This window comes from Chelmon rostratus, chromosome 13, assembly GCF_017976325.1.
Source record: "Chelmon rostratus isolate fCheRos1 chromosome 13, fCheRos1.pri, whole genome shotgun sequence".
Classification (NCBI taxonomy): Eukaryota; Metazoa; Chordata; class Actinopteri; order Chaetodontiformes; family Chaetodontidae; genus Chelmon; species Chelmon rostratus.
Genome location: NC_055670.1, coordinates 23,387,534 through 23,406,640, shown reverse-complemented (window position 1 = coordinate 23,406,640; position 19,107 = coordinate 23,387,534). Strand labels below are relative to the sequence as shown.

The 19,107-nt window shown below is 42.9% G+C and overlaps 2 protein-coding genes across 2 annotated transcripts; one reads left to right on the top strand and one right to left on the bottom strand.

Moving 5' to 3' along the window:
- The first annotated feature begins 787 nt into the window (after positions 1-787).
- ifngr2 (interferon gamma receptor 2) lies at positions 788-6,997 on the top strand. The gene is made up of 7 exons (XM_041950238.1): positions 788-971; positions 1,844-1,958; positions 2,162-2,331; positions 2,921-3,066; positions 3,491-3,632; positions 4,154-4,302; positions 4,935-6,997. Exons 1-7 carry the CDS (start codon positions 932-934, stop codon positions 5,022-5,024), a joined length of 852 nt encoding a protein of 283 aa, XP_041806172.1. The 5' UTR covers positions 788-931; the 3' UTR covers positions 5,025-6,997.
- A 166-nt stretch (positions 6,998-7,163) lies between these two features.
- On the bottom strand, positions 7,164-18,788 carry LOC121615801 (transmembrane protein 50B). Its single transcript, XM_041950239.1, has 7 exons — positions 18,709-18,788; positions 17,670-17,935; positions 15,434-15,546; positions 14,189-14,256; positions 13,249-13,341; positions 10,197-10,254; positions 7,164-8,466 (listed from the first exon to the last, which is right to left on the bottom strand). Exons 2-7 carry the CDS (start codon positions 17,766-17,768, stop codon positions 8,421-8,423), a joined length of 477 nt encoding a protein of 158 aa, XP_041806173.1. The 5' UTR covers positions 17,769-17,935; positions 18,709-18,788; the 3' UTR covers positions 7,164-8,420.
- Positions 18,789-19,107: the final 319 nt, after the last annotated feature.

Genomic DNA, 19,107 nt, shown 5'->3' with positions numbered 1-19,107 from the left:
GCATTCCTTCTTACACACTGGAAAGTCCTGCATTGAACATTGTACTCAAGGAAAAGTACAAAAGTATTAGCATTCAAATATATTTGAAGTACCAAAAGGGAGTGTATTCATTATGCATAATAGACAATTTCAGAGTAATAATTTCTCCATCATATCACAGGAGTATTATTAGTGATGCATTATAGTGTTCATCACTTTAGTGTTGCAGCTGGTAAAAGTGGAGCTATTTCAACTGTTTTATATACTCACATCTAGTTGATTTATACTTTGTATTGATAATCTACAGAAATGTAGTGGAGTAGAAGTATAAAGGAGCGAAATACTCAAGTGCAAGTACCTCAAAGTACAATAAAGTACAGTACTAAATACTATGTTTACTTTTTGCTATTTTATTATTCTGTATATAATCTTTTTACTGCTCGCTATTTTGATATTTTATTATGTATAGTTTGTTCTTTATAGTCTTATTTCACAATTTTTCACTTATTTGTGTTATTACTGTGTGTAATGCTGCTGCTGTATTGCAATTTCCCAGCTTGGGATGAATAAAGTATATCTATCTATCTATCTATAAATGCATCACTGAAGGCTGTCTACAAAATACCACATTATTATTATTATTATTATTATTATTATTATTATTATTGTTGTTGTTGTTGTTGTTATTGTTATCAGGCGTGTAACATAGGTCATGTTTCTTTAAGGGGCGTTTCAGGAAGTAGTTTGTTGCTGCTGCTGCCAACAAACAGCAAAAAAAAAAAAAAAAAAAAAAAAAAACAATGAGAATGGGCCGTTTCTCGGACATGTTCCTTCCCGAGTTGAGGAAGTGAAGACGGTTTTCTGTTCGAGTTGTACAACAGTCAGACTGAAGCTACAATGGAGACAAACCTCTTCAGGGACTCGTTGCAGCCTCCGAAATGACGCTTTCACGATGTTTTTCATTGCGCTGTGCTTCCAGTTCGTCGTCCTAGGTAATTATTAAAGCGTTAGCGGTTCGTTTTAGCTAGCTAACCTAGCTGTGCTAATTATTAGGCAACATCTCTACGTGTGTGGGTGCGTGTGTGAGAAACGCAGAGGTGTCCTAAAATATGATAAGCTAAGCTAACACACCGGCCCCCACCGTTAGACCAGAACAAAAAAAGTTGTCTTTCATAATGGGAAGAGGTTTTAAGCTAGCAAGCCAGACTCCATTTAAAAAATCTCACTTTTAAAGATTTCTTTTATGTCAGCGGAATTGAACGTCCCTCAAAATATGATTTGATGTTACACAGGATTCATATAAATCATCGTGGTAAAATCGGCATAACGTGAATCTATCATCAACACTTAATCTTAATAAAACTAAAAAGTTGGTGTGACTGTTTTAACGCAACGCTTGTTTAAATGTTCATGGCCAATTTTGGCTAGTCGCGTCTGTTTTTCCCCGAAATGCTAACGTTTGGTTTGGTGGAGATCCAAACTGTGTAGCCCATCAGTGTCCGTCTTTAAACGCAATTCTGAATGAATGAATGAAAAGGTACAGTTTAATAAGACCTTGTATTAAAACGCCGCTAAATTGAAAAGTTGGTTTGTGATGAGCTGTTTTATCAGAAATGGCTCTTCTGACTGGCAGCTCACAGGATCAGGATTAATCTTATCATTTGAAAAAAATAAATTAAAAACTGCTAAAATTATTCAAAAATTCATGAAAAAGATGAGTCATTTTGGAGCTTTGGTTTTCATTGTATGGCTTTAATATTAGAAGTTATAACGTGGATTGAAAACGGTCAAACCTAAAAGAAATGCATCCGATTGAATCAGTGCACTTCTGATCTGCTCGTCTGTCCATGTCCGTCTGTTCCAGTGCTGTCTGAGGCGCCGCCCACACCGCCACAGAACGTCCATGTTAATAAGTGGCAGCTGACATGGACCCCCGCCACCGAGGAGAGAAACATCACCTACACCGTTCAGTACAGCAGGTGAGCTCTGCCGTGAATCCACTCTGGACATTTCTGTCCTGTGTGGACGCATGTCAGACCTGCAGTGTGCTGCTGAGAGGCACATTCACGTACTGGTTATATTCATGCAGACGCAGCTCGCTGACGGTTCTTTGCTCGGTAAAAAAACAATGTATTTCCCTTTCTGATGTAAATCTCCTGCGGTCTCTGCTCTCTGCCCTCAGCTTCGACAGCGATGAGTGGATAAACGTTACAGCCTGCGTGCAGATACCTTCAAATTCGTGTGATGTCGCGGTTACCAAAGCGACGGATGAGCAGGGCTGTGTGATGCTGCGGGTGCGAGCAGAGCGACATGGGCTGAACTCCGCCCAGGTGGAGGCCTGTAGCACGCATGGTGAGAAACCTGCAGACAGAGCCAGTGCTCTCAGTGGCAGCACTTTAGTTTTTTTATTTTTTGTCTTTTCTAATAGACTAAACACACATAAGACCCTCACGTTGCTGCAGTCCTGAAAGACACATGATTGTGAGGGTTCCCGTCAGAACGGCTCTCATGCGGCCTCTTCAGCCATTTGAAGACCCAGGATAAGATCCCTCAGGAGGCCCGTCATGCTGGACTTACAGCGATCAAACGTTCAGTCAGAAAATGACTGATTTCAGACTCTCTTCAGATGACTTTCTGTTTACGGTGGCCTGCTAGCTGGCACAGACCTGCATATTTAAAAACAGAGGTTGTGGGTGTTAACCAGTCTAACCACAGTGTGAACCACACGGCGTCAAGTGTCGAAGGCCTCACAAACCCACAGCAAGCCTTCCTCACTTCACTGCAATCGTTGTTATAGATTGAGTTGAAGGTTAAAATGCACGTATTTGAGATTCATTTTCGGTCTGAAAGGTTGTGTGTGATTCATGCGAGACCTCACACCTGCGACAGGTGACCGAGGGCAGAAGTGGTCAACGCTCTGTGTGTTTGTTGTGCTCTCCAGGTGACTCGTGTACTCCTGAATTCAGCCTGACTCCGCAGCCCGGTTCCCTGACTGTGCATCTGAGCAGGAACCACAGTCTGGCTCAGGAATACCAAGACCACGCCAAACACAGGGTTTTCTACGGCAAAGAGGGAGAGCCGCTGGAGGTGAGAGACTGCGTCTTCTGGACACAACACACTACACTGACATTGTTAAAAATGAGAGATCAGAGAGCTGGAGCGGAACAGGAAGGTGTACTTGTCTTTAATACACAGCTGAGAGCAGGGAGGGAAACCGGATTTGAATCAGAGACATTGTGGTTCATGGTCAGTGCCGTGAACCCCTGGTGGTTATCCTCTGAACTGAACTGCTCTTATACACCCATGTCATTGTTTTACAAAACTTCACTTCACTGGAACAGGAAGGCATCAGGATGCCTCCAGTTTGTCCAGTATTACCAATCCTTTGTTGCGACCAGTTGGCGGCCAATATGTCAGATTTAGAATCAGTGTTTGTGTGGTGAGCTCGAAGTATGAGTCTTCTGTATAAATGTAATAGATGTTAATCCAAACTCCTTCCACTCTTCTGCAGCACTATGAGGACAATGTCTCCTCAGTGTCCTTGCGTGGTCTGCAGGAGGGACAGCGTTACTGCACCAAGGTGCAGTACATTCACTTCAGCGAACCCGTCGGCCTGCCCAGCTGTACCCGCTGTGTGCTCGTCCCTGAGTCAAGTAAGAGCACCTTGTTCGTTTTCCAGCAAAAACCAAAAGAAATGATCTTCAGATGTTAAAGAACCGCATTGTTGCTTTGATGGTTTTGACGTTCCTGCCGTGAGTCTTCCTGACAGCCAACACTGCATGCGCAACCAGAATCAGTCATTTCCAGTCAAACTGTGTTTCCTGAAGTGTTCCTGAGTCCGTGTATTAATCTCCTTTTCAATTCCACTGGCTTGAGATTTGGCACTGAAATGTTAGCGGTAGCTTTTATTCTCAGCGAAAGCAACAAAACGTGTGCAGAAAGGAGCAGTACGGCCGTCTTTTAAAGTGTTTGTGTAATCAGATGATGTTTGTTTCATTAAGTTGAAGCTCATAAATCCTCTGAAGTCAGAACGCGATAAGAGTTGTGATGGATTGCTTCTGTCCCTGTCTGTCTGTCTGTGTGTGTGTGTGTGTGTGTGTGTGTGTGCGCGCGCTCGTGTGTGTGTGTGCGCGCGCTCGTGTGTGTGTGCGCGCGCTCGTGTGTGTGCTCTCAGAAAAAGACTCGAAGCAGGCGGAGATCGTGGTGTCGGCGGTGGTCGTCCTTGTTGTGGTCGTGCTGACGCCTGTCTTGGCGTATGTCCTCCTCTTCCAGCGTGGAAGAATCAAGAGGTGGCTGCAGCCTCCGTGCAAGATCCCACGCGATGTGAGCATCAACACTGATAGAGTGTGTGTGTGTGTGTGTGTGTGTCAGTGTGTGTGCAGCTTCCATGAACAGATTGATGTGAATACTAATGAAGATGACAAGTTCTGGAAACGTTTATTTACAGTCATTGATTTACTGGGGTGAGTAAGTTGTTGACCACGTGCACATTCGTCATTCGAGGTTTAGCTAATGTTGACTCGAGTAAATCCATTGAAGAGACCTGATCCTGGTTGGTTTGGACTCCACTGGCTACAAACAGTGGCTGTAGGTAAAGATGGACGTGACGTCTTTTGGAGCCGGAGTCTGCACAGTCGTGATCTCACACACCCACCTGATTGAGTCACGAGCAGCCCCTCAGCTGTCAATCATGACATCACACCCCCTATTTATAGCATCAAATATATAATTTAAACCAAGCCTATCAGAGAAATGAGCTCTTGAACAGATGTCAGCGTGATAAAAACGACAGAAGAAGATGCTGACATCCGTAAACTCCACAAACCATTGGGTGATTTCTGCACAATTAATCACAAAAACCAGCTGATTGATGAGCAGCTGCGTGAAGTTATTCCCGGTGAGAATAAAACATGCAGTATTTTAATAAGTTTGACTGTTTTTTCTGATCTCCTCAGTTCCTCCTGGAGCCGATTCCTGAGCAGTGCCATCCCATCAGCCCCACTGAGGAGCACTATGACATAATTTCCTCTGTAACCGTGGGGTAGGAAGCAGCTGCGCTCCGCCTGCACCTCCTGCGTGGGGATCGGAGGTGACGACTGAAGCCACTCTGCAGCCCGCTGCTCTGATTCCTCCACAGATCTGTCAGCTGGAGACCGACAGATAAGTGATTTACAGCAAAAACACGTTTTCACCGCAAGAGAGAAAAGGGAAGTGAAAAGAGAAAATGAAAAGACCAGATCACTCGAGTTAATAAGCTCCACACTTATTAACCCCCCCTCTCATTTCCCTCTAATATGGCTGTGAATTACAGTCGCAGTGCATGTTGCGGTTTTAACAGGAGACTGTGTGTGTGCCAAACTGAGCGTGCTCGGTGGCGTCTTCGCACCTTTTTATGTGAAATACTTCAGGAGAAGAAGTGGACTACTTGACACTAGTTTTAGGGAAGAGCGCCACGGGTTCCCCCTTTGAGCCGAGACCACTGCTGGTTTCTACAAACAGAATTTTTATGTGCTACTTTAGCTTATTATCGCTTCATTTCTTTGCACTTTTTTAAATCCCAGTCCCAACTTGTGCTTTTATAGGCATTAATGACCCAGATCAGCAGCAGTGTGGAACACTCACAGCATTAACTGGGTCAAAAAGCAACCTGCAAACGCACAGGTGTAATCTACCTGAAGACAGCAGCCTTTCATGGCTCTGAGGATTCAGCCTCCAAGCCCTTAAATGTAGAAAAGATCCTTCAAAGTGACTCATTTGTTGTAATCGGCTCTTATGAATCAATCGATAAGCAGAGAAGTGAGCTTTCACCTGTGTGTGAGTGACATCTTTCTACCAATCAGATCTTCATTTTGCACTCTGACACCTTGGACTGTTTTTCAGCTTGTAAAACTTGTATTTTCTGCTAACAGTCCCACCGGTCGGGACTTTGACTGTTCCTGTGTTCCTTTGTTGAGCCTCACCATGATTTCTTAAACTTTCTATGTACATTAGTTGTAAGTTGAACGGTTTTGTCCAGAAATCCTGCAGTGTGACTTCTTCAGGTCTGATACTGAGTCACAATAAAAGACTAACGGGAAGACGGTCAGCTTCGTGATTGGTGCTCCCACACGAGGACGCTGTAGGTCAGCTGACTGCGTCACCCATCAGTCGTGTCCTTTGTAGACATCGAAATGGTCAGTTCACCTAAATCACAACATATTTCCTTATTTCAGGTGTCTAACCCTGCAGAGAGTTTGGTTTTAAATGTCCTCTTAAATTCATCTGACTCCTGTTAATAATCCACCCCATCAGCCAGTTTTAACACGGCGCTCTGTGTGTTCACAGTGGGGTCTGTGGACAAATTAACTGGGACATTTTCTATGGAGACGCATCACAGATGACGTTTTTTTTAATGACAATGTTTTAATGGATTGAGCACCACAACCAAAAGCTCTGAAACATCTCAAACTGAGGCCTAATAAAAGCTAAACTCTCCGCAGGGATAGAAAACATGCAAACCAGACACCAGAGAGAAACTGCAGCGGTTAAAATCACATTAGTTGTTCTTGTGATCGCAGTAAATGAAAATGTCAGCTCTTATGTTCATGTTAAATCAAGACAATTTTTAATACGCGTCTTCCAGAGGTTGTAGCAGCTGCACCTGCGCAGACGACATGCTGGTTTCATATGAAAAGACTCACTTTATTAGGGGTTCATGTTGGTTTTACAGGTGTCGGTAAAATAAGGCAGTTTAAAGTGGAAATAATCAGTGTGGGAAAATTTTGTTTGTTTTCAGTGATGGTGGAATAAGACATCCCTTTATTGATTTTTTTTTTTTTTTTGGTTAATTTTGTGGCAAAAAATTGTTTTTAACGCTGCACTTTTGAATATTTTGTATTATCAATTGATTAAATGTGTAACGTTTGATCACTAATGGGGTGATAATGTGTCAGAACTGTGTTCACAGCTTGTTTCGCTGCTGTAAGTGGCCAAATATAATGAAATAAATCAGCTCTAATGCAGCTTTAAACGCCAACGTTTCATTTGAGATGATTAAAATTATTCTTGTTCATACAACTTTTATACTTCAGGCAAATAAGAACTGAGAAGGGAACACTGCTGGACAGCCTGGGTGTGTTGAAACCATGCAAGTCAGAAATAGCTTAAAAATCTAATATGTTGAAGCTGAAAAACATGATATAGAATTATGGATAAAGATAAAACTTTATTGATCCCTCAGTGAAATTGACAAACTATCAGCAGTATAGATTATAGATAATCAAAAAAAAAAGATCCACTGGGTCGTTCTGCTCAATGAGAACTTAAAGAATATTTATACTGTAAAACTTGTGTACGTATTTCTACGCTGTGGTATCACTGGAGTAAAAAGGGAATCGCGTCCTGCAGAGCTCATGTGACAACAAACAGCCCTCTGCTGCTTTTCAACAGCTACAGATTCAGATGGTCCAGCATCTCCAAGAAAACAGTTTATTTTTCACTTTAAAGCTCACGACAAGTCAGACATTAAAAATGTAGCTTAGAGAAGATGGGAAGTAAGTCTGAATCCCACCTCGCGGGTTTTTCCTTCTCATTCTGACTCCATGCAGGTCAAAGCTTTACGGTACGAGAGTCTTAGCACATTAAAAAACGATCTGTTGCACATGTCCTTTAATACTGTTACTACAGCAGTCTGACCGCTTCTATACTTAAATACTTGAAAAACTACCAAAAAAATCCCAAGTATACGGAATACTTACATCTCACTTTACAGGACATTTTCTGGTAGAAACAAGAGCTAAACAAGGACAAAACAGACAATTAAAAAAACACTTCATCCTGAGACAGAACGACAGCCACCAATCCTTCAACAGGAAACTGACCTGAGTACGGGTCAGACCGACAAGAGGCAGAGAGGCTCATCTCTCACCTAAAAGACAGTAAAATCCAGTGCATGTGCTGAGCAGCTCGAGTCCCGACAGCACAAGGAAGGAAGTGGCCTTTTCCCTCACTTCCACTTCAAAATGTATTTCCATCAATAAATACGCCCGTCCTCACGCTAATGATGACTTCCCTTTGACTCACCGCAGCCCTCAACGCACTGAACAAACGAATGAACACTTGAGATGCATCAGAGACAGTGAAACCAAAAGGAGCTCAATAACAGATAAAAGTTCCCTCATTTTAAATACAAACACTTTTAAAAGGATTTTCTCAAGAACAGCACAGATACAGGTTGAACCAAACGAGTCATTTACAAAAGCTTCTAACACAAATAAAGAGTGTGTGTGTGTGTGTGTGTAGCAGCACTCATGAGTTTCTCTTTAAAAAGCAAATGCCAGTGATAAAATACTCTAAATTCATGAATTTGTGGTGGTTACAAAAACATGTTGACTCACTGTGTGTGTATGTGTGTGTGTGTGCGTGTGTGCGTGCCAGTAACACACAGTCAGTAATAAGACTCTCTAACCCCATAAATCTTCAGTCCGGCCGAACTTGTAGATCAGAGTGCTGCAGAGAGAGAAAACAGATTTTTCCATCACTCGGGTTCAGAGTCTCAGCGTACATTAAAGAAATCCACCGCCTGACATGTTTTCAACCATCGTGTGTCATCAGTCTGTGATCAAATCCACACATACATGACACAGGTCAAACGTCTGCCTCTTCAGTCTTATTTGAAGTGTGTTTTAGGCTCTGATACACACTGTTTCCCATTATGCCATCTTTACTTTGTGTGTGTTGCATCACTGGACTGACTTTTGGCGACTTTCAGAATTATTCCCTCACTGAAACACGTGAAGGTTGATCTATAGTTTACAGCCTAGCTGACGTGTTGCCTCCTGAAATCTGTGATTGGTCAGTTTGTGTTTTCTATCAGCTTCTGATGCTGGAGGAGACTTCTGACTGTCAGGAAAATAAAGAGGTTCAATTACCTTCTCGTTTTCAGTAACACATCTCTGAGCTGGTGTTTCTACAGTCATGTTCTGCATCCTCCATATATGTAAAGGGAAAGATCTAAAAATGAGAATCACCATCTCCAGCACAACACTGCCTTTACCTACGACCTCAATGCTAAAGCATCATAAAAGTCGGCATTACAGCAGAACACTTATCGGACTGCATTAGAGTTTACAGGTGTACCTAATAAAGTGACCACTGGGTGAACGATGATGTAATAATTCATGTTTCATGATATGTGAAGCTACATGATTTTGGATAATGACATTATTTCCATATCCTCATGTTCCCTGTCTTCGATATGACGTTGAAGTTTGGCAGTTACCCGCAGTACCTGAGGGGAATATCGTGGATCATATATAATCCAGGTGTGGTGTGAAATCTGTTTCACACTGTAAATCTAAAGCTGTGCTGCAGGTATCCACAGTGGGAGTGCCGCTAACACCAAGACGCCGACAGTTTCCTTTTACAATTATCTGAGCAACACCCATTACTGGAAACAACATGTTGCTGCGAGGTATTTCCTGCTGATACTGATCTGCAGCTACTGGTCTCTCTGCCTCTTTGTACTTTTATTGAAGCGCTTTCACAATCCTGACTTTGATTCCTTTTTGCAGAGTCAGCCCTGAGAATTAAAGTGAGCCAGTCCGAATCCCTCTGCAGTTCCCTGATGGATTAATGGAACCAGGCCCCTGATAAAGCTGTTTTAAAGCTAACGCTTGATAAAGCTAACTTTTCTGATAAAGCTTGATCCATCACCAATCAGACGAAGGGTGTTTCTGTAAAGTTTCTTTTTAAATTAACGTGGAATCATGGCAGACACAGCTGATTGAGCAAACACTCATAATCGTTCAGAGTTTCTTGAATATTTAATGCTGGGGTAATCTGGATCTGCAGATTACCAGAGACTGTGGTGTTCTGCAGGTTTACGGGAACAGCACGATCAGACTTTACTTTGTATCCACCGGACTTAACAACTTTAGCCGTGCATTGCTCAAGTCTTTCTTTTTATGTTAGACTTGTCTGGATGCTAGACCCTGATTCAGGTGCTGAAACCTGCTCTACAAAACTCCATGTGTGACATCACAACATGGACACCTGACCAGTCCACCTGTCCATTTGAGAGAGAGCAGCATCTCAGGTGGATGACCACTCATTAAAATATATGTTGTGCCATATATTGTGTAAAAATGTCAACACACTCCTGGTTCCTCTACCTTTACAGGTAGGTGGTCTTTTAACACCTACTGCAACTTGTTCATTTCAGTTTGTGTTGTACTCACCTAAAAAAGATGAAAGCATTCTGAAAGAAGACAGCCAGCCCGGGCGCCACTTCCTTCTCTAAACAGGTAAACAGAAAAAAACAGAAAAACCACAGTCAATAACAGAAAAACGATTAAAGACATTCTGAAACAGATGCTTCAGTGTTTAAGTGGAGTCAGAGAGAAGATGAACCTGTTCTGTTTGCATGACTGAGAGTCTGACACTGAGCTGGACTTAGCTCCTCTGGGGGGGGAGAAGCACGTCACTTGATGGTACATCAGCACCTGTTCAACACCTCTGACAGGTGGAACTCAGCAGCAGGTGAGGACTGACTGTCTCACCTTAAAGTGAGCAGTAATAAACTACACTGTGACACATGGGGGACAAGCTCCACGGATCTTATATGAAAGGTGCAGCTAAAGCTAATATGGAGCTTCATCAGTCTCAGACAAATCCAGTGGAGTCAGGGCGGAGGGACACGTCCTGGTAGTCTGAGATGTGGTTGAAAGTGGCAGGAAAAAACTATTGAGCTGATCATGTATCTTGAATCTGGGGATTGCCAGAACAGTCTGCTCAGCTGTCGTGGGTTGAAAGCAGTTGAAAGCTCCAGTAAAAAAACAGCAGGTTGTCCTTGAGTAAAGACAGTCCTGATACTTGTGTAGCTCAGACTGCTGAAGCCTCATACTGTCACACTGACAGTTTCCCTCACTCTCAGAGACATTAGACTTGCATTCATTTCCTCAGAAACATGAGGACATGGGATTGTCCCAATAAGGAAGGTGAGTCATATGTGTCCCCACAAGGTGAGTAATATCTGTCCACACACACAATCACAGCCATCACTGACTGTTTGTCATCACAGCTTGTGCTCCCCCCTGAACATACACATCCAGTTTCACTCCAGTCCGATGACAGGGGACAAATGGAGGAACTCTGAGAGCGCACTTATTAAAATGTTGCAGGCTGATTGCGAAACAAGTTTACACAAAACTAAAGTAGCTGAAGTGACATATTTCACCTTTGTGAGGCCTGAAACTCGGCCGTTGCTGTTCGCAGGTTTCATTTTGAGCTGCTTCCTTCGTTTCATCCGTAAATCACTGCTTGCAGCTATATTCATTTATTTTGCATTTCAGTTTTTTTAACATATTAAAAAATGGTGGAATAAAATAAATGTGTTCTTCAAGAACTTTCAGTTTCTGTTGTTGGACAACTGCAAGAGTATAAAATAACTCATTAACTTCACTAAATACTGTTCTTTGACAGCACTGAGCATAAATACAACTGTGTATAATCCACTATACTGAAATAAAAAGCAACAACCACAGAGAGCTGAAACTCTGACAGTGTGTGTGTGTGTGTGTGTGTGTGTGTGTGTGTGTGTGTGTGTATGTGTGTGAGGTTTAATGATGCAACCATCAGATTTCCCATCTGGACATCAAACAGCAGGTCAGTGCTCTTCACCTGCACAGTGACTGTGTTCCATTCTGCTCTGCACTTCCTGATTCTAGAAGGAGCTTTAATGTTGCTGGCAGTGAGGAAGGTGGTGATTGGCTGTTGGATTAGAGATGGTGAGGGTGAGGAGAACACCAAAAGGGCGTAATGAATGCTCTGCTGCAGCGCCTCAGATGTGATATCCGTGCTTTTTAAAATAAACCTTTCAGAACACTGAACGCTGCGCTGAGATAGAGCAGATAACGACAGCAACGATGTCTGAGACAGGAAATGGGATTTTTCCAGCTCATGTCAGGATCTATCATTCTGTCACTGCAGTAAAACAAAGGTCATGATGGAGTAAACTGCAGACACTGAAACCAAACATTTCACAGCTTTAGCTGCTGACTTGTAGAGATGTTCTCTGCATGTCAGGGCTGTAAAGGAGAAACATGAGTCTCTGTAGAACATTGATAAATTGCTCATCTCTTTTGACATACGTCATCAGCTTCATTCATTTTTGGAAATATCTGCTTATTCTGAATTTGATGCAGCAACACGTTTCAACCAAGTTGGGACAGGAGTGCCCTGTTTCACTGCTCTAGCTCACTGTCAGACAGCCCATTACACCTGAAACCGTCCAAACCAGACTCCTTTGATAAAAACAGTAATTTTACCACCACTGCCTCGATCTGTTAGTTTGTGCTATTGTGACTTTGTGGCTTTGAGCTGCAGCTGTCACATACTGTCACAAATTTATTGATACCATTTTGGCATCGCAGTTTGGAGTTTGAGAGGGAGCACACACCTTCTGGTGTTAATTGAAGGAACAGGCTCACTATTTTGTATTGAGTGCGTCTTAGTTGGGTTCCGATACGAGCACCGAAACAGGTTTTGCTTTCTGCGATCAGTCCTGTTCATACTGGACCATTCACTACAGTCTTCCAATGCATGTCCGTGATGGGGGACAATATCCACAGATCAAGCGTGAATCTTCCAGCATTATCATTGTGTTTTGACCATTAACACTTCCCTCTCTGCGACACTATGTCTCCACTGCAGCTCAACGAGTGAACACAAAAGCAGAACTGAGTCCTTAAATGTTTCTAACTTCAGAAGACAAACACTTGTTTTTCCGGCTCAAACTGCTGAGGCCTCGTGTTCGCTTTAAGTTTCAAATGCATTTTTGCACAGAATGAGGAATCTGTATCACTTTCACTCAAAGCACATTTGGGAGGAATCTTTTAACGGCACAACAGCAAAAAAACATGTTTCAAGGTTCATAAGAGCACCTGACAGACTGTCATTTAAAGCTGCTATGCTTACGCTGGATTGGTTCATAGAGCACAGGCACCAAATAATTCATCATGACCTCATATCACTGGTTCACTATAACAGTTGGTCCTTGACTGTTTGACTTGGTTGCATGGTTTTCTGTCTGGGTGTTGAATTGGAAAACAGAAAACGATATACACGTCTACTGATGTGACAATAAGTTACCAAGTATCCAAAGAGAATGGACAATTCAAAATCATTAAATGTCTGACATTGATTGAATCGTCATGAAGATTAAGTTACTTTGACAGATAAAATGTTTGGACAGAGTATCAGCGGAAGCACAGAACGACAAGCGGCACTCACTCGGCACCACGTAGCCGCCGAACAGGATCCAGATGGAGGCGATGAGCGAGCCAAACATCATCATGAAGCCGATAAACAGCCAGAGACGAGCTCCTGCAAGGACACACACATGCTAATCACTTTCATTAGCTCACTCGTTGATCTTTGCACCCTGACAGCTGAACACACCCACTGGATCATCTGCAGCGCAGCAGCGCCCGCGGCAACGAGGCTGCTACACAGAATGATCAGTATTTAAAATGCAAGGCCTGAAAACAGAGCCATGGCAGCGTTTTCTGTGCATATACCGCACCTAACGTGATGCATTAATACTTCATGCGAGTTGTCTAGTTGTGGTTTGAGAGCAGGATGTTGTGTCTTAATTTAATTTCCCCGCCGTGGGATTAATAAAGTGTCGTCTTATCTTCTCCGGCTTACTAAACACAAATGTTTCCACTCAAAACTCTGACTGGCAGAGAGTTCATTAAAAAAGGAAGCTGCTGTGTGCATGCAATCAGACACATGCACGCACGTGCACACACATGCACACAAAAGTGCTCTTTAATCATGTAGCTTGGAAAGAAGTGGAACAGTGTTCCAATTATGAAGCAACAGAGGCCACTATTAACATGAAAATGAACATGACGTAACTTTGATGGGCCTGTATGGTTTTGGTTGGAGAGTCTGGTGTCACCCAGTGTGGCTGTTCTGTGGAAGCACCACAGCATTTTAACTCGCTCTGAAAGACAATCAAGCCTCTGAGAAACCGATCGGAGAGGAAGCACATGCATGTGGTCTGTAAGACAACACCAACAAACAAATGTGGGAAAGCAACTGAAGGGAAACACAACTGAGTGACTTTAGTGCTCGCACTAAACAGCACGATCTGTTCTGTTTTCTTCTGAATATACATCAAACCGGCGTGAACTGCAGTTTCTAATGAGAGCACCAATAAACGCACCTGTCCTGCCGAGGCAGCCCTCTCCATACGTGTCTCCTCTCACCTGGCCATTAGAAACTGCGTTGATCCTGAAAATAACAACAGTCAACAGTTACGCGAAGCAGGAAAATCCATCCATCAGTTAATTTGAGTGTTTCCTGTTGCTGAAGCTGCAGAAAAACAAGATGTTACCACGTGTCAGAGATTTTCAGTGTTGCTTAAGCAATGACCAAAGAGGAAATAAAACTGAACTCATGAAGCTACACAAAGCTAAACCCAATGAAATCAGCTGTCTGTGTAAACTGACATGTTCGATGTCAGCTTCCTTTGGTATGTGGCTTCAGACTGGGTTTTATTTCTATTTATTTCATTACTCATGTCGTTTGACAAAGAAAACATTTCATAGCCTGATAATTAGAATAAAAGGCCATTTCGTTTCTCTATCACTGAACGAAGCTGAGCTATGGAGAGTGATTCAAAGGACAGAGCTGAGCTGCCTGTCTGCAGCAACCTGTTCTTTTCAGTTCTTTGCCTGCTGCTTCACTGTTTATTTCTTATCACATGTCTTATCCGCTACATCATGCTTGAAGCAGCATATTTAATCCATATTAAGTCTGTTAGTTTTTATCTGTTTATGGCATTGATCTAATCAATGAGCCAAAAACACCAACATCAATTCCAGGAGGCCTTTTTAATCAAACAGTGATATTTCTGTTGTGCTGAAAACACTCAGATATTAACTAACACTTCCTCACACATAAGCCTTCCTCTGCAGGAACAATACACAGTTCCAACAGAGTCTTCAAGAATATTCCACGTGCTGCAGCAGACAACACTTTCTTTCACGTCTTTCCACTCGTGCACTAAACTCCCTAATAAACACCACTGCTCCAAAGCTCGTTTATCTTCACTTCATGCAAATCAGATGAATGGCAGCTGATATCATTTACTGTGTATCTGCAGCCTTCACACCTGCTAAACTGTGACAAGTACCATTTTCACAGGAGACGTTTTGGCTCGTCGTAGCAGGAAAAACACTTTGCTGATAACGTTTAGGTGATCTAGTGCATGATGTCTCACTGTCTCCGCTCACTCTGAGACGAGTTGATTTTGTCTCCTTCAATCTGGACTTCTTCCTCCTATAGGAGGGGTTGAGGGTCTTTCCACCAGCAGTGCCTGCCTCTCACAAACACTGCTAAGTGTCTTTATTTGAGGTTTGTCACTGATAATCTCTACACACAGACAGATCTACAACCCAGCACTTACATGAAGAATGCTATGGTGGAGAAGACGCCACACGTGTGGAACGCGTGGTTCATCTGCTCCTGGGATGGATACGTCACGGCTGCATCAATCATGATCCACCAGCCTGTGAAGAACTGGGAACAGAGAACACGGAGCTGACATCTGACTCATCCAAATACATGAGACGCAGTTAAGAAACTGAGGGAGATGGAGGATGACACGTGGCACAGTCCTAAAAAGTTCTTCTGATCACATGGCACGAGGCGCAGAGGAAGAAACAGAAACGCTGCTGGTCCTGGACCAGCAGTCAGGAAAAGCTGCTCCCAGTCAGGCAAAGATTAATGAAGAATAATCAGGATGAACAATGGCACCCCAGTGTTCAGAGAAATGCTGTACTGAACCAATTTATGATATTCACACGTTCCAGGAATGAACAGTGCAACTGCAGGTTCACCTGCATCTGCCAGTAATTCAGGTGGCAGGAAGATAAAATAAAAGGTGAGACCCTGCTGTTCCTGTCGCGTCCATATCAAAAGCTGCCAAACGGTTCATTTTAGACTTTGTGGCACGAACATTAATCAGATACATTTGATACAATCTATAATCTAATATTTGTCATTTCCACCTGCGGACGACACAGTCTGTGCTTTTTGATCATTTATCTTTGCTAAAAAATGAACGTGAATGAAATCTGTGTATTCTGCCACACAGGAACTGGATCAAAGATGGAACCGGAAGTCTGATGAGTAAATGCGGGGCATCTTTTTCTGTCCGTTTCAGCCCTCCATCCACAATAAACAGCATTTTTATCAGCTTTTTTTTTTATTTTTTATCAGAGTGTATAATCAGTTTGTAACTGAAGAGAAATCCTCTGCTGAAAGGATCCGGAAAGTGGAGGCACATCATGTTCACATGAAAAAATAGACGGCGTAGTTATCTCAGCAAAGCTGAGGAACAGGAAACAGGTAGAGGGATGGTTTTCATATGTCTACAAATGTTACTCAAATGTGTTGTGAGTCAGTTCAGAAATCTAAAATCAGTACTGTAATGCAAATGAGTCAGAGCCTCCCATAAGCACCGGCTGCCGGCCAATCAGCCAACTGCTCATTTAAGTCCCACCGGAAACTTCATTAGTTTTTTATTCTGATTCTGATTCTCCTGTGTGTGTGTGTGTGTGTGTGTGTGTCAGCTGAGAGGTTGTGTTCTGCCGAGTTCATCCTCGACATCCTCATTATACAGGCTGCTGCGATAAACACAGTGATGTCAGCTTCCAGGAAGGGCCATGGTTTTACATCTTATCACTTAGTGACAGATTGTTGAAGCCTGATTCTCCTTTACAAGAATTCACTGCATGTTTACAGTCAGTTGCGTTAAAATATGCAATAAAGTAGATCAGCGTAGAAGATTAGAATATATCACGAGAATGTGCCAGAAGCCACCCCCCCTCCCTCCTCACCAGAAGTCAATGATCATTATTGCCATTTTGCTCCAAGAGTAACTGACGGTAATGAATAATAACCAGAGCCAACGTTTGTGCATGTCTCACAACTTAAGTCTCATAACAAAGAGTTCATTATCAGTATCAGGCACAATAAAATACAATTAATTGAAACCACAGAGGAAATTAGATGCTGCTAAACTCATTTCAAGCCGATTGGAAGCTTGCGTGCATATTTGGAACAACTTTTTTTCCTTTTGGTTTTAGTTCCCAGCGGATTTTTCCTTCCAGAGGCGTCTGGATCACAACCTCACTATGGTGAAGTAACGACTTCACTGATCTAAAACAGTAAGAGTGATAAAAGGCTGCAGACAGTCAGGATCGGCTCGATTCGATCTCTGATTAATAATCAAACAGCAACAGGTGGTGGAGACGCTGTGGTCAACTTTCATTGAGTCTTTTTAAAACTGAAACATTTGCAGAGACAGTTTCAAAGCGCTTTCTCACCAAGATTCTGCCAAAAAGAAGCCATGTGAGAAATGCGTTTATTGGTCTGGATTGTTTACCACGCTGCTAATTCCAGCATGGTAAAGGACTCCCTCAACACCCCCACTGACTGTTTGACCCAGGTTTTGATGCAACCTTACACTTTATTGTCTACACGCTTTTATAGTTTGTCTTTTGTACCTTGCTCTGAAGGAAATCATATAACAACTTTCTTTCTACATAACAAACAAATTTGGGCTTACACTCCAAATGCAGCTGACTCAACCTCTACTCAGTCAGTCATTCAATCATTCTCTGTGCTGACCCACTGACCAGAACTCCAGCGACAATAGACGCCACCGCGTTCCTCCTCTCCCCCCAGTCGATGCACTCCCACTCTGGCCAGCGGAAGTTATCCAGGAAGCCAGCCATCTGCGGCACTCGTCGTGTCCACCGCCTTCCTTTCCTGTGATCCTTCTCTGCGCAGGTGAAGCAGTCCTCCTCCAGGCTCCGGATGCGTCCACACCTGCTTCACCTATCCACTTCAGACTGCAGACTGTTCTGCTTCTGGCTGGGATCAGTCACTCTGTCGAAGGAGCCTGCAGATGAATACACCCATGTCTTATTAATATCTTCTTTACACACCTTTTACCTAATGCGTGACAGGACCAAGTCTGCAAAGAGATGAGTTCCTACACTCCACAGTGTGATGTCTTATTGGGCATTTTGGGCCAGTTTTCACTACATAATTTAATCATCTGTTGTTGTCTTGTTTATCAACACTTACATCTGGTTCTGGCAGCATGACCGTTAGCCTGTTATTAAATTTCAGCAGGACAAAAAGTCCATCTAACAAAGAGCTCTTAATCAAATACAGCTACAAACTTGATTATTGGTGAAACGCTTCTAAACGTCTCAATTAAGTGATATATATATATATATACACGTATATACACCGGGTCATTCATAGCATTCGTTAAACTCAAGTTACAAACCAGAATCCGTCTACTAGCTAGATTAAGCTAGCTCTACTGTTAGCCTACCAACACCACTGCTAATGTTGTTCGCCCATAGAAGCCCTATTTAATAAAAATCAGAATGCCCGTTCTTTAGATTGATTCAGTAGCGGTTTGATAACCTTAATACAAAAAAATGTCCTGGGTTGTGACAAAGCTATTTTAACGTTAGGGAGCTAACGGCGGCTAACGGAACGCTACTCGTCCAGCTGAAGCTGCGGCTGTCTTGTTTACAGCGACAACGTGGGAAAGCAGCTAACGGCCAGCAAACATAAAGCAGGCACTGAATATCACGACAACTTAGACAGAAGCCGGGGAGAAATGTTGGTCATGAAGGGTTGCGTGCAGTTGCCCACCTTGTCAAGTGCTCGAGATTGCTTTCAGTTTCCATTGACAAGCTGGAATCGGCTCTTTTTCTTCTTCGGCGACGTCTTCTTCTTCTTGACGTTTTAAGGCAGCTGTTAAACAACGCACTGACGCAATACCGCCACCAACAGTCTCAGCAAGTTACAGGATCTCCTCAATTATGATTTTATTTCATTGCTTGCTATTACAGTCAGAAAAAACATTACTTATTAACCAAATATTGAACAGCCCAGCAGACAGGTTTGTCCTTTTCTTCATATGCGTGTTATTACCTGCAGACAGGGTATGTCCATTGATTGCAGTGCTGTCATTACATTACTGCTGTGACCTGGCAACACCACTGCAGTCCTCGATCATTTCTAAATGTCAAACCCCACAGTGGCTCTCAC

Coding starts and splice junctions, on each gene's coding strand:
- LOC121615801 (XM_041950239.1), bottom strand. CDS start 17,768: ATGGCTGGCTTCCTGGATAACTTCCGCTGGCCAGAGTGGGAGTGCATC. Junction 14,257..15,433: donor TCCACCATAGCATTCTTCAT/GTAAGTGCTGGG, acceptor TGTTATTTTCAG/GATCAACGCAGTTTCTAATG. Junction 8,467..10,196: donor AATGCTTTCATCTTTTTTAG/GTGAGTACAACA, acceptor CTCTCTCTGCAG/CACTCTGATCTACAAGTTCG.
- ifngr2 (XM_041950238.1), top strand. CDS start 932: ATGTTTTTCATTGCGCTGTGCTTCCAGTTCGTCGTCCTAG. Junction 1,959..2,161: donor TACACCGTTCAGTACAGCAG/GTGAGCTCTGCC, acceptor CTCTGCCCTCAG/CTTCGACAGCGATGAGTGGA. Junction 3,067..3,490: donor AAGAGGGAGAGCCGCTGGAG/GTGAGAGACTGC, acceptor ACTCTTCTGCAG/CACTATGAGGACAATGTCTC.